At 41.8% G+C, this 13,217-nt stretch overlaps 1 protein-coding gene across 3 annotated transcripts in view; it reads left to right on the top strand.

Moving 5' to 3' along the window:
* ogdha (oxoglutarate dehydrogenase a) overlaps window positions 1-13,217 on the top strand; it is a 42,105-nt gene that overhangs the window by 15,315 nt on the left and 13,573 nt on the right. Inside the window, exon 4 of one of the 3 annotated variants that reach the window (XM_022211665.2) lies at window positions 2,239-2,341. In XM_022211665.2, the coding sequence (XP_022067357.1) occupies window positions 2,239-2,341 (103 nt within the window). Of the gene's footprint in view, window positions 1-1,900; window positions 1,995-2,238; window positions 2,342-4,062; window positions 4,244-13,217 lie in introns of those variants that run through there. The other 2 variants (XM_022211666.2, XM_051950585.1) reach the window with 2 other exon arrangements.

Here is a 13,217-nt window from a genome sequence, read left to right as displayed (position 1 = left end):
AACATGACGGCAACACAGCTCCACGATGACGACACGACACCACAATGACACAGCAACACCATGACGACGACACGACAACATGACTCATCACAACGACACCATGATGACAACATGACAGGATAATGACAACACGTCTATGCAGCGTCAGCATGACAGTACAACGACAACACATTGACATGACACAACCACATCACACCACAACCCGCAATCTGAACACTTAAAGGATCAGTTCACCAGAAATATAAATATTGAGTAAATGTAGCGTTAGAGGGTAAATGTAGCGTTGGAGGGTAGATGTAGCGTTGGAGGGTAGATGTAGCGTTGGAGGGTAGATGTAGCGTTGGAGGGTAAATGTAGCGTTAGAGGCTAAATGTAGCGTTAGAGGCTAGATGTAGCGTTGGAGGGTAAATGTAGCGTTGGAGGGTAAATGTAGCGTTGGAGGGTAGATGTAGCGTTGGAGGGTAGATGTAGCGTTGGAGGGTAGCTGTAGCGTTGGAGGGTAGCTGTAGCGTTGGAGGGTAGCTGTAGCGTTGGAGGGTAGCTGTAGCGTTGGAGGGTAGCTGTAGCGTTGGAGGGTAGCTGTAGCGTTGGAGGGTAGCTGTAGCGTTGGAGGGTAGCTGTAGCGTTGGAGGGTAGCTGTAGCGTTGGAGGGTAGCTGTAGCGTTGGAGGGTAGCTGTAGCGTTGGAGGGTAGCTGTAGTGTTGGAGGGTAGCTGTAGCGTTGGAGGGTAGCTGTAGCGTTGGAGGGTAGCTGTAGCGTTGGAGGGTAGCTGTAGCGTTGGAGGGTAGATGTAGCGTTGGAGGGTAGATGTAGCGTTGGAGGGTAGATGTAGCGTTGGAGGGTAGATGTAGCGTTGGAGGGTAGATGTAGCGTTGGAGGGTAGATGTAGCGTTAGAGGCTAGATGTAGCATTAGAGGCTAAATATTATGTCTATAATCAATAACACCACAGATTGACAGTTATTGATGGTTGTTATGTTAAAGGTTGATGAAGGTCAGAACATCTTAGAGTTTTTTTCCTCCTATCAGAACAAAGTTCATTTGGCAAAAATAATAAATACAATAAATTCAATCCAACATTGAGTCACATTGACCAGTGTTCATTGTTTCTGTTTAAATTTGAGCTTTTAAGTTGTTTTCTGTGTGGTGTTAAATGATGATTCTATCTGATATGTTTCATATTTACGTGTCCCGTTAACGTTCTCCACCTCTGCTGAACAGATTCTCACAAACAACCGATTCAGTTAAAACCAACCAGGAGAGTTTCTAGTAGAATGAAGGTGCAGTTAAAGGGGAACTTCGGTTTTTTCAACCTGGGGTCTGTTTCCATGTAATTTCATACATGTGAGTGATGGAGAAATGAATTTTCGACATAGCTCCAGTATTTAGCCAGGCAGGCAGCTTAGCAGCTCAGCTAGCAGCTCGGCTAGCGAAAAGTATGGGGCAACTTGCCCCCCCGCGTCAAAGTCTGCCCTAACGTGCTTTTTTCACCACACTGACCGGCTCAGATAGTCTCAATGAGTGTCCCACAACATACTAGAGATGAGAAGTGAACGAAAACCTCCACATTACCTGGCAATTGCTCTTTGTTGTGGTCTGTATCCAAATCTCAGGATGCTAGAAAGTAAATCTCGTTCCGAAATCGCGCGATTTCAGAACGACATTCATTTTACCCCAAACTGTTGAACGGTGGTGTAGATGTATCCATGGACATGTTGGAGATCAGGTCAGACGGAAAGTCTCCTGGATGAAAAACCAGAAATAATTCCTGTAAAAAACATTTTTTTAGAAAGCTGCAGGGAGCTCTGTTTGTTCTCCAGAACCGAGGTGGAGAAGTTAACCTGGAGACTCGTTGATGTGAACCAGACCCGGTCCTGTGATAACCTGTGGTGTATGTTTAGGTGATGGGCCATCACAATGCCCATCTGGACCCTCTGGGGATCAGCTGTGTGAATTTTGATGATGCTCCGGTCAATACCGGCTTCCAGGACGTCGGTGAGAACTTGACGACTAAAAACAAACCAACAGATGTGGTGTTAACGCTGCTTCTCCCTCCCACCCTCCTTCCCTCTTCTTCTTCCTCCTCTTTCTTCCTGTTTCTCCTCTAATGGTTTGAACCTCCTAAACCTCCATCTTGCTTCTCATCTGCTCCACTCTGTCCGTTGTTTCGTTGCCCCTCCTCTCATCTCCATCCTCCATCTCCTCCTCCTGTCCCGGGTGGGTTCTGTTGTCCCCGTAGATCCGAGGGCACCATGTGGCCCAGTTGGACCCTCTGGGCATCATGGACGCCGATCTGGACTCGTGTGTCCCCACTGACATTATCACGTCCTCCGACAAGCTGGGTGAGGATCAGAACCACCTCCTGGACCTTCTGCTGGGCTGAAGGTCCAGCTTCTGTAACTCTGTCTGGGGTTGGGATGTTTCTGAACTTCTACTGGAGATTAACCTGACATGGGATGGTAGAAGCTGGTCTGTAGTTTAGCATCTTTCTGGAAGATTCTCTGACACCCTGGGAATAAGTTGCAACCAATCAGAGCACAGCTAGCTTCAGCGCTAGCTAGCAGACTCAGAACATCAGTGAGAAGTAAAGTCAGGAGGATAAAACTAAGCTCAGATGTTCCTGTGAAGAATGGGAGGGAAAATAAACTTTATAAAGTCGATATTGGCAGATATAAAGTAATACAACACCGATAGAAGTATTTGTTGGTGACGCCCTTGAGCGGTTAGCTTCGTGCTAGCAGGTGTTAGCATCTCTGGAAGCTTCTCTGGCATGTAGTGAAGCTGTTCTGGTTGTTGCTTCTGCTGTGTGAGCTCTGAGCTGGTCCGGTCTTCTGTCCATAACGTCCGGCTGCTTTGTTGGCTGATGGCTGAGATCTGGGGACCATCTCCAGATGTTTGATGGTGCAGAGAAAAGAGGTTGGAGGTGGTTCATTGTCGTCTCTGGCCAGTGATTGACGCTGAATCTGAGGAGGAACTGTAGAAGCTGAGGAGCCCCATTGTCTCTGGAACCACGCTTTTAGAACTTCAAAGGTTCCTTCAGGTTCCTGTCATCAGATTTATATTAACAAGATAGAAACAAGAAGTCAAGATGTCTTCTAAACCACATTTTTAGAACTTCAAAGGTCCCTGTCATCAGAATTAGTTATGTCTCTGAAACCACATTTTTCTCCAAGAACTTTACAGCAAACTAAAGGTTCCTCCAACCCTTTGTTACCTGCATCTCCATCTCAATCAAACGGATTCTGTTAGGTCGGTTCCTGCATTTAGAACATGCAGGAAGGTCATGTCCACCCTAAAACAGAAAACATTCCATCAAACCTGACATGTGATCAAACAGTAGAAAATTATCTCACAACTTTTAACCGTCTAAAAATGAATCCAAACGTCTCTGAAACTACTTTAGATGAGAACCTTTTAGTTCCTTCAACCCTGGGATCTGTATTTCAACCTCAGGTAAACCATGAAGATCAGACAAACAAATCACCACAATAAAGCTGTGTTGATTCATTAGTCTGATGTTCATGGTTTACCTGAGGTTGAAACGGTGAAGATCAGACCAGATCCAGTCTAAGAGCAGCTGGAAAGAAATTAAAACCAAATCGGCCAAAAGATAAAAACGAGTGGAGCTCTACGTCATTCTGTAGATTGTTCCAGGATGATCAGAAAGTTAAAAGCCAGTTTTTGGTTCTGATGGGTCCAGATTTATCTCTTTTTAATGGACTTTTTCAGCTCTTCAGAAATGATGGAAAAAGTCCATTAAAATGTGCTAAATCTGGACCCAGCTGTGTGTCCTGGTTCTCCTCGGTGGTTCTGGTGCTTCTTCATGTCACTAACAGCTCTGAGCTTCGTCTGCTGTCTGTCTCTGCAGTAAAACTATACGTGTCTCGACTGACGGTGTTGCAGCAACAGATTGTGTTTGAGGCTGTGGTGTGAGTTTGTAGTGAAAACAGAGTCTCAGGAGTTAGTCTGATACCGGCTGCAGGTTCAGGTGTTTGTGGCTTCAGCATGGTGTCCAGAGCGTCTCCGTCTCCACCACCTCGTCCTCACCTGGTAGAACTAAACCAACCAGGTGGTGGAGATGGCGAGACGCTGGCCGGTGTGGTGCTCAGTGTTAGCCGGTTGTTGTGGTGTGACGGGGTGGCAGGTCATTAACGGTGTTCGGGTGTCTCTTCCCTCTGCTGCCCCCTGCTGGCGACCAGACGTGGCTGTGTTCAAGGAGAGGCTGAGAATCCTCACGGTAGGAGGTACGAGAACCAATGCTGGTGTGACGGTGCTGTTAGTGTTTTTACTGCAGCAGTGAGCAGATCTACAGGAGCTCCAGACCACAAGGGATCTGTTGTCCTGCAGGAGAAAGACATGTTTCATGTGGTTCAATGTCTTCATGTCTGTCTCGTTTCTACGGGAGTCAAAGGATGTTTGGGCCTTGAAACTGTTTTTTTTTTTTTTTTTTTTTTTTTAAACCCATAAACTCTCCAAAGACGCTGAATGACCTTCCCTTCCCTTTGTTGTTGATAAACATGAACATATCTAATGTCACCGGGTTTAATAGATCCAATGTCTTTACAAATACTGAGTCATATTTTTTTTAAATCGTAATGATTATTTATTTAATGGAAACGAGTCAAAAATTTTTGAAACACTTCAGACATTCTCCTTAAATTTGTTTGACGATTGCATGAAAGCAGAGCTACTAAAATTAGAGACGTCTGAGTTTTATTTTCTATTGATTCATGTGAGTTATATCTGCAGATACCTTTCTCCAAGATAAAACACACTTTAAGTACTGTAGATCAGCTGTAGTACCTGGTTGTTCCGCCAGGTGGAGCCTCTAAAGACTAATGTGGGAGTTTAGCTAGCAACGGGCACCATGACAAAGACTTTATGGGAGTTTAGCTAGCAACGGGCACCATGACAAAGACTTTATGGGAGTTTAGCTAGCAACGGGTACCATGACAAAGGCTGTGTCCGAAATGGCATACTAACGTACTATATACTACATTCTCAATGAGTATATACTGTATACTACATACTATAAGTATGATTAGAATGCCGACCGTTCACACTGTAGTATGCTACTACGTTTCTCATAATGCATTTCAAAACTCCCACGACAAAAACCGGAAGTACGGCTATCAAATATCTCGGCTGAATGCCAGCTTCAGGTCGATTTTATGCTAACAAACAGTCGCATAATTAATGTGGTAATTTCAAGCCGGCACTCCTCATGCAGTTATTAGCCAGATTATGCGAATCGTTTCAATTGTAGCTGCAGGCTACTGGAGGTAGCTGCTACTTGTTCTGTATGCAAAGCGAGCTGCTGCAATTAGCTGCTAGCATTCAGTAGCACGTTGTGAGGCGGCTGACAAATTAACGTTGGTCAGAAAACGCCTATTTCTCAAATTTGTGGGGTGATTAGGATGACTACTTAACCACATAAAATAAAATAAAAATCGCTCCGGTCCTTCCACAGATCCCGCGGAGGCTTGCATTTCGGTGGATAGCTCGCAAAGCATTATGGGGCGGTTGAGTATGACTAGTGTGGTCACCGCGCATACTTAAAAATTTTCTGGAAATAGTATATATCCGGGTATTTCTCGCGTACTCAGTCTTTTCATACTATCTAATGTGAACGCCCTACATACTTATTTTGATGTCACACTTAGTATGAGTAGTACGTTAGTATGCCATTTCGGACACAGCCAAAGACTTTATGGGAGTTTAGCTAGCAACGGGTACCACGACAAAGACTTTATGGGAGTTTAGCTAGTGATGGGTACCACGGCAAAGACTTAATGGGAGTTTAGTTAGCAACGGGTACCACGACAAAAACTTTATGGGAGTTTAGCTAGCGACGGGCACCATGACAAAGACTAATGTTGGAGTTTAGCTAGCGACGGGGCACCATGACAAAGACTAATGTGGAAGTTTAGCTAGGAACGGTCAGCTAACTAAAATGTCTAAAACTTCTACACAACCTGAAGTTTTCAAACTGAAACAGGGTCTGCAGTGTTTCAAGAAATCTGTTTTATGCTTCAGAAGTAAACATTACAGAAGTTCAGTATTTAAAAAATGAGAATGTGTAACTGGATGTAGCTCTGTGCAGCAGACAAACCACACAAAACCAACAGAAGGAACAAGTTCTGCCAGTTTAAAATCAGCGTTTGTTTTCTGTCTTTGCTCCTGTGGAAACCTGAGTTTGTTTGCGGCTGCAGTTTGAACCACAGAGAAATATTTCTGTAAAACACTCCAGATTTTCTGAGTGTCTCCTGTGTTTCTGCTCACTGTAGTTAGCTCTTTTAGCGACTGCTAGCATCCTGGATAGTTTGTAGAGACTATGATAGAGAGTTAAATCTGAGTTTCCACTTTGAGTCTATAAGGTGACATCAGAAGATTATTTTTAAACATGCTTGATTTTAACAGGTGGTTTCAGGTAAAGTCTTACATTTTCTAAGGCTAACAGCACAAAAAAATCTAACTTATTTCATCATTACCAAGTTACATCTTTATTGTTTTGGCAAGAAAACATCACATTATGCTTCATGTCCTTTCTTTCCTCACAGTGTGAAGCTCTGCTGAAGATCCTGTAAATATTTGTGCCAGAGAATCAGGAGGCACCGCCCGGTATCGTGGTGTTCTAGCTGCTGTTCTTGAGTTTTAGCGCTGTGTTCCTTTAAAGCTTCAGTACAACTATAAATCAAAATGTGTCTGTATTCAGAGCTTGGATGTTCCGAGTTGTTCTGACGTTAAATAACAGGTTCAGGATCTTTAAACTCCGTCGTGTAACTGATTGGTTCCATGTGTTCATGAGAACAGGACTAGCTGGAACTCTTCCTGCTTTCCACCACGACTCTGAAGCTTCAGAACACGACGACTCTGTCAGAAAGCAGAGACTAAACTTCAGCTAAACCCAGTCTTTAAACATCTGTCTGAGTTCCACATCATTACTCACAATATTACGATCCAAGCAGCCTAAAATCAGACTTCTGCTGGGGATCAGTCCTGGATAATTACAATCTTGGGAGTTCTCCAGATTATTACTCTCAATATTACAGAACAAATCGGACAGGAAGTCGTTTATTTCACGCCGTTTGTAACTTAATCACTGCTCTGGAAGTTCAGCGAGGTCCAGAGAGGATGAGGAGACAAAGAGACAGTCTGGAGATCAGATGATTTAAGGTCTACTGATATCAGGAGGAGTGACACGGACAGCAGCAGTTCTGAGGATTCTCTCTGATCTTTGGGTTTATATCGTCGCTGGGAGAGGATCAGGTTTAGATTACAGACCAATATGGAGACAACTGGTCTGCTTTAGCCGATAAATGCATCAAATCAGGCAGCACGAACACAAAAATGTTGAGTACCTTCAGGTTTTATTTAGAAAGACGTTAACCTGCATATGCTGGACAATTAGCACAAATAGTTTGGCTGATGTGGACAGTACTACAGTAGTTTTGGGGATAATTGAGGATTCAGAATCCATTTATGAACATTTTCAAACTATTTTAACTCCCCATGGGCCAGGTCTGAAGTTCAGCTTATTTGAACATTTATTACAGTTTTTATCTCTATTTTGGAGTCAGTAGAGCTAATTCCCATTGGTGTGAATGTTAAGACGGTGGTTCTGCAAAGTTGTTTAGTTCTGCTCACGTTCACCCTTCGATTTCTACGTCTTCAGTAACAAACATTAAAGCAAAATGCCCGCTGAACTGTGAATTTAGAGTTTGATATTAAACACCAACCACATTCTGTCTTCTCACGACCAGACGTAACTGAGCAGGTTTACGAAAAATGTTTAGCAGAAGTGATCAAAGTATGAATTTCCTCCTGAATAAAGGCCGATTAGCAGCTGAAGTCCTCCAAAGATCGGTTAGCTGCTTTCCAAAGAAACCCGGAAATTTGGACTAAATCAACTAAATTTAAAACACTTACTTCAGAGTCGGAATGAAGAGTAGAAATAGTTACAGCAAGAAAAAAAACATCCTAAACCTGCCCTTTAATGTCAGAATAACATTTAAAAGATGGACATTTTGTTCTCTAGTTTTACTGCAACATGTTTTTAATCCCGTCTATGATCCTAAACAGGGAACAGCAACTGAACCTCTTGATTCTTGGTCCTTTATTAAAGCACACAATTAAAAATCCTCCCTAAAACAGGTTCTTTACAGAAAGAATGAAAAGAAAAGTAACGAGACGTAAAACAAGGTGGAGAAACTCGTGTCCAAACTGTCATTTTCAGAGACGACGATGCGTTTAAAAATAACTTCTCATGTCACCTGCTCTGTTTGATCTTCTTCACAGGCTGAAATTTCCTGATTTTTATCCTCCCTGTTTTTTTTTTTTTTGTTTTTTTTTTTTTTACAACAAATCCTCCCAAGGCTCGGGTTTAGAGGTAAATTACAGGAAATACTGTCCTTATTGCATTATGAGGTGCAGTGGAAAGATTCTGGGACTGCTGCTGTAAAATCAAACACCATCCCTGATTTCTGTTTGGTTTCCCTCCATGTTTTAGTGCATTTAGTCCAGTGATGAACCTGCTACAGCTGGTCTGTAGAAAGATCCGTCTGTGGTCAGCTGAGTCTCCTAAACTGAGTGCAAACGGAGACCTTTTAACCCTCCTGTTGTCTTCATTTACAGGCAACAAATAAAAATGTTCCCTTGTCTGAAAGAAACCGAAAAACTCATGAAAATGTTCCCCAAATTTCAAAAAATTTGCAAACTCTTCAGGAAGACAATTCTCAAAATTCCTGACAAGTTTCCCTCACTGGATTTTTTTTTTTTTTTTTATGTGAATGTTCTTAAAGAAACTTTTTTAGCATTTCTTTTTTTGCACCTAAAAATGTTCAAAAATTTACCAAAAATGTTGAAAATGTAGAAGTTTTTGGAATGAAAATATTTTTTTATTCCCTGCATTTTCAAACTTTAAAACGGGTCAATTTACCCACAGGACAACAGAAGGGTTAACCCTCCTGTTGTCTTCATTTACGGGCACCAAAAAATATTGTTTTCTTGTCTGAAAAAATCTGCAAAAAAAATCCCCAAATTTCTGAAAATTTGCAAAACCTTCAGGAAGAAGATTCCAATAATTCCTTAAGTTTCCCTTAAAAGTTTTATTTTGAAAATAATTCCCCAAATTTGGCAAGAAAATTCATGCGAATTTTTTCAAAAAATGAGAAAAATATTCCAAAAATAATCTTAATAATCTTGGATTTTTTTCCTGAATGTTCTTTCAAAAAATATGAGACGTTTGAGTGATATATATTGAATCACTTTAGATATTTTTAGGATTTTTTGGGGGGAAGATTTTCACCATTTTCTGAAAATATATATATTTTTTTTACATTTTTATATCTGGCCAAATTTGGGATTTTTTTTATTTTAAAGAGCAAAACTTTAAAGGGAATTTTTTAAGGAATTATTGGAATTTTCTCTGCGAAGATTTTGCCAATTTGACAAATTTGGAGGGTTTTTTGCTGAATTTTTAAAAATTTTTTCAGACAAGGGAACAATATTTTTTGCCGCCCATAAATGAGGACAACAGGAGGGTTAATCCTGTAGAGACCAGAGGAGGCGTCACTCAGATTACATGTTAAAGCAGAGAGCATTGTGGGAGTTAAGCGAGCAACAGTCACTATGACAGAGTAATGAGGAGGTTACTGATCTCCAACCAGAGCTGACATACTAAAGACGACCACCTGAACATTGGAGAAAACGGAAGCAGCTACTGACTTTTTACATCTCCTCGGGTCTTAGAGATTGTGATACATTCTGTCTGGTGTGGATCACAAACTGACCACAAGAGAACCAAAAGGACCTCAAAGGGAGTCGAAGTGAATCGAAAGAGATGCGAGTGATGAAACAGACACACAAAACAACCACAGAGAAACTCAGAATGATTATAGACGCCAAAAAAAACAACCACTAAGAGATGCAAAATTACTCAGAAGAGATGCAAGTGACCAAGAATTGACAAAAATGATTAAAAAGAGACACTAAAAACGACCACAAAGACACTAAAAACTACCACGAAACATAAAACGACGAGACTCAAAATGACCACTAAGAGAACCAAAATGATATTAGAGACTCAAAACGACCACTGAGACATTAAAAATGACCACAAAGACAGTAAAAACGACCACAAAGACACTAAAAACAATCACTGAGACACTAGAAACGATGACTGAAAAAGACCTGGTGTTTGGTTTGTGTGTTGCGACTTCACAACAACACCTTTAACACAGGTGATGTTACACAACTACGATGAACTCGATGCACCACAAACAGTCCCAGAACTTTTCAGCTGCACTGGTTATTTGGTTTTCTGATTAGTTTTTTCTTTAGTTCTGTTGCCTCGGTGGTAGGATACGTAAATCAGAAAATGTTCAGCCTGTGTGGGTTAGCGCCGTTAGCCTGTGTGCTAGTTCCTGATGCTGCTGTCTGTACTTCTTCTTCTCTGTGGTTTTCTGTCTTTCCTTTCTCCACGTCTCTCCTCCAGTTTGTAGCTACAGTAAGGAGTTCTCAGCAGTACTAACGCTGCTTTACTTTAGCCATAAACCTCCTGCTGGTGTCAGATGAATCTCTTTAAGGAAACACTTGTTATAAAACGGGCTGATGTCTGGGAATAAGACGACTGGACTGAGGAGACATTGATATGTCCCGAACTGCACTTTACATTTATTCTATACGACAGAACGTCCAGAGCTGGAAGTGGAAACTACACAGTAGAGTCACCACGATGTTCACAACACGAGTTTGTCTGTCCGCTTGGTTAGTTGATCTGGTTTATAGGCTGCATCTGTAAAATGACAACGGAAGATACAATAAATGATTACAAAGAGACACAAACGCCAGACATAGCATCAAGATAAATGGATGCAACACAACCACAGAGACAAGAGACGGAAAATGGACGAAGAAACGGAAAATAACCACAGAAAAACAAAATCTCCAAACAAAGAGATGCAAAACGACCACAAAGAGACGTAAAACAGTCAAAGAGCCATAAAACCACCACAAAGAGACATCAGAGTGTGTCCACTGAGTGTGTCAACGCTGTGATGTGTGTTTCAGAGTCAGACCACCACTTTATTGTTCGCTGCAATCGGAGCGGTAAAGTTTGACGTTTGATTCCAGCAGACGAGTGTCGTCCTGCTTCCCGTTTCCTCTTTTCTTTACTTCTTCTATGGAGGGAGGAAGGAGGAACAGCTGCTGTCTGACTGGCTGAGTGTTATGAGCTGTTCAGACTCCATGATTGGCTGCATTTTCTGAGCTGTTCGGACTCTCTGATTGGCTGAGCCGGCTGTCAGTCTGCCTGGCAGGTTGTGTGTTTTCTGGAAGCCTCTGTGATTGCTGATTGGAGGGTTTTGGTCTGTTTTCTTGTTTATCTTGAGTCTGTCTCTCCCAAAGCGATAGACGTGTCCTCCCCCTCTCCCGTCTGTCCTCCCTCCATCATAACGTCCTCCCCTAACGCCCCATAATCCGGTTGGAGTTGGGAGTAACGCCGACATGTCGCCATGTTCAGCCATCGCCGCTGCCATGAGCTCATCGCTGCTGTCTGTGGTGAAGTGGAGCTTTTTGTTTAGACAAGCCGACATCCTCTCAGCTTGTTGACGCTTCACCTTTATCCACACACAGATCATCATCAGTCACCTGCAGGACCAACGGGATTCAGTGGCAGCAGGGCAGACGACAGATTACTGCTTATTTATGTCACTATTCCAGACGCCGTATGGTAGCTCTACAAATAGTCATAGAAAAGAAGAACATCCACAAAACGACCACAAATTCACACAGTTAAAATAAATATACTCAATATGACAAGAAAGACGCGCAAAATGACCACAGAAAGACACAAAACTATCTCATCTACCTCAAATAGATGCAAAACAACCACAAAGAGACCTGAAACTACCTCAGTGATATGCAGAAACCAACACAAGTAGACGTAAAACTACCACAAAAGACACGAAATGACCTCAAAAAGACAAAGCTACCTCAGCTACCTCAATGAGATGCAAAACGACCACAGAGATGCAAAAAGAATACAAAGAGACACAAAACAACCGCAGAGATTTAGAAAATAACCGCAGACACAAAACGGCCACAAAGAGACCTGAAACTACCTCAGCGATATGCAGAAACCAACACAAGTAGATCGTTAGCCTAATAGCATAATTGCCTAAGTCATTTTTTGGCCTTCATGACTTGGGTAACTATGCTATTATGCTAATGAGATGTAAAACTACCACAGAGAGGCAAAAAGACCACAGAGATTTAGAAAATAACCACAGACACAAAACGATGACAAAGAGACACAAAACGATGACAGAGACAAAACGACCAGGAAAAGAAACATACGTATTTATTTTTATTTCTCTTAAAACCATTTCAACCATTTTTGTGGTCTAATCAATATGTGTTAGAAGTCAATATTGGTTGAAAATCAAGCAGCTACAACTGTTTAACATTTTAAAGTGACCTGTTAAAAGGTTTAAATTTAATCTTCCTTAACCTGTTAAGCTTCAGTGTACCGCCGGTGGTACACCTACTAATTTGCATAGGAATTTAAAGAATGTCCGAAGGCTGCAAACACGATTATACAAACACTATACGCCGATGGAAAGCTTAGATTCTCATGAATCCGCCGGTATAAACCACTTTCAGATGCGATTACCACAGCGGGTGAGAAAAACACATTTGTCCGACAAAAACAAATATTCATCCATCCGTTCTCTATACACGGCTTCAACGCACACAGCGCGACTCACATTTCCGGGTTCATTATTACACACAGAAAAAAAGATTCCACAAAAAACGGCCATAATCCAACCTTTTACATCCAGATGACACAAGCCAGTAAACTATTTTGTCCAAAACATGTCTTGAAGTCGGTATAAAATCCACGAATCGGTCATTTTCAAGGAAATGCACCTCGCGATGCGCATCCAATATTTCCTGCACTTCTCGTCATATTTTTTATTTAAAAATAGAATATTAGCGATTTTTTTTGTACTGAAAATGGCTGGAATCGACTGCAGCTTAATTAAACCTGCAGTATAAAAAACAGCAGATATAGAACATTAAAATGAGTAAAAGTCCTCTTTAAAACCCGACGTCTCTGCTCTGCTGCCACCCAGAGCAGGTTAGACTCCTGTTTATTAAGAAGTGATGGACTGATCTGATCAGGTTCATTCATGTTCAGGCCTCAGTTTGTGTCGG

The sequence above is a fragment of the Acanthochromis polyacanthus genome, chromosome 7 (genome assembly GCF_021347895.1).
Source record: "Acanthochromis polyacanthus isolate Apoly-LR-REF ecotype Palm Island chromosome 7, KAUST_Apoly_ChrSc, whole genome shotgun sequence".
NCBI lineage: Eukaryota > Metazoa > Chordata > Actinopteri > Pomacentridae > Acanthochromis > Acanthochromis polyacanthus.
Note: the sequence above shows the minus strand (reverse complement) of the source record. Positions and strands in the feature narration are given on the sequence as shown.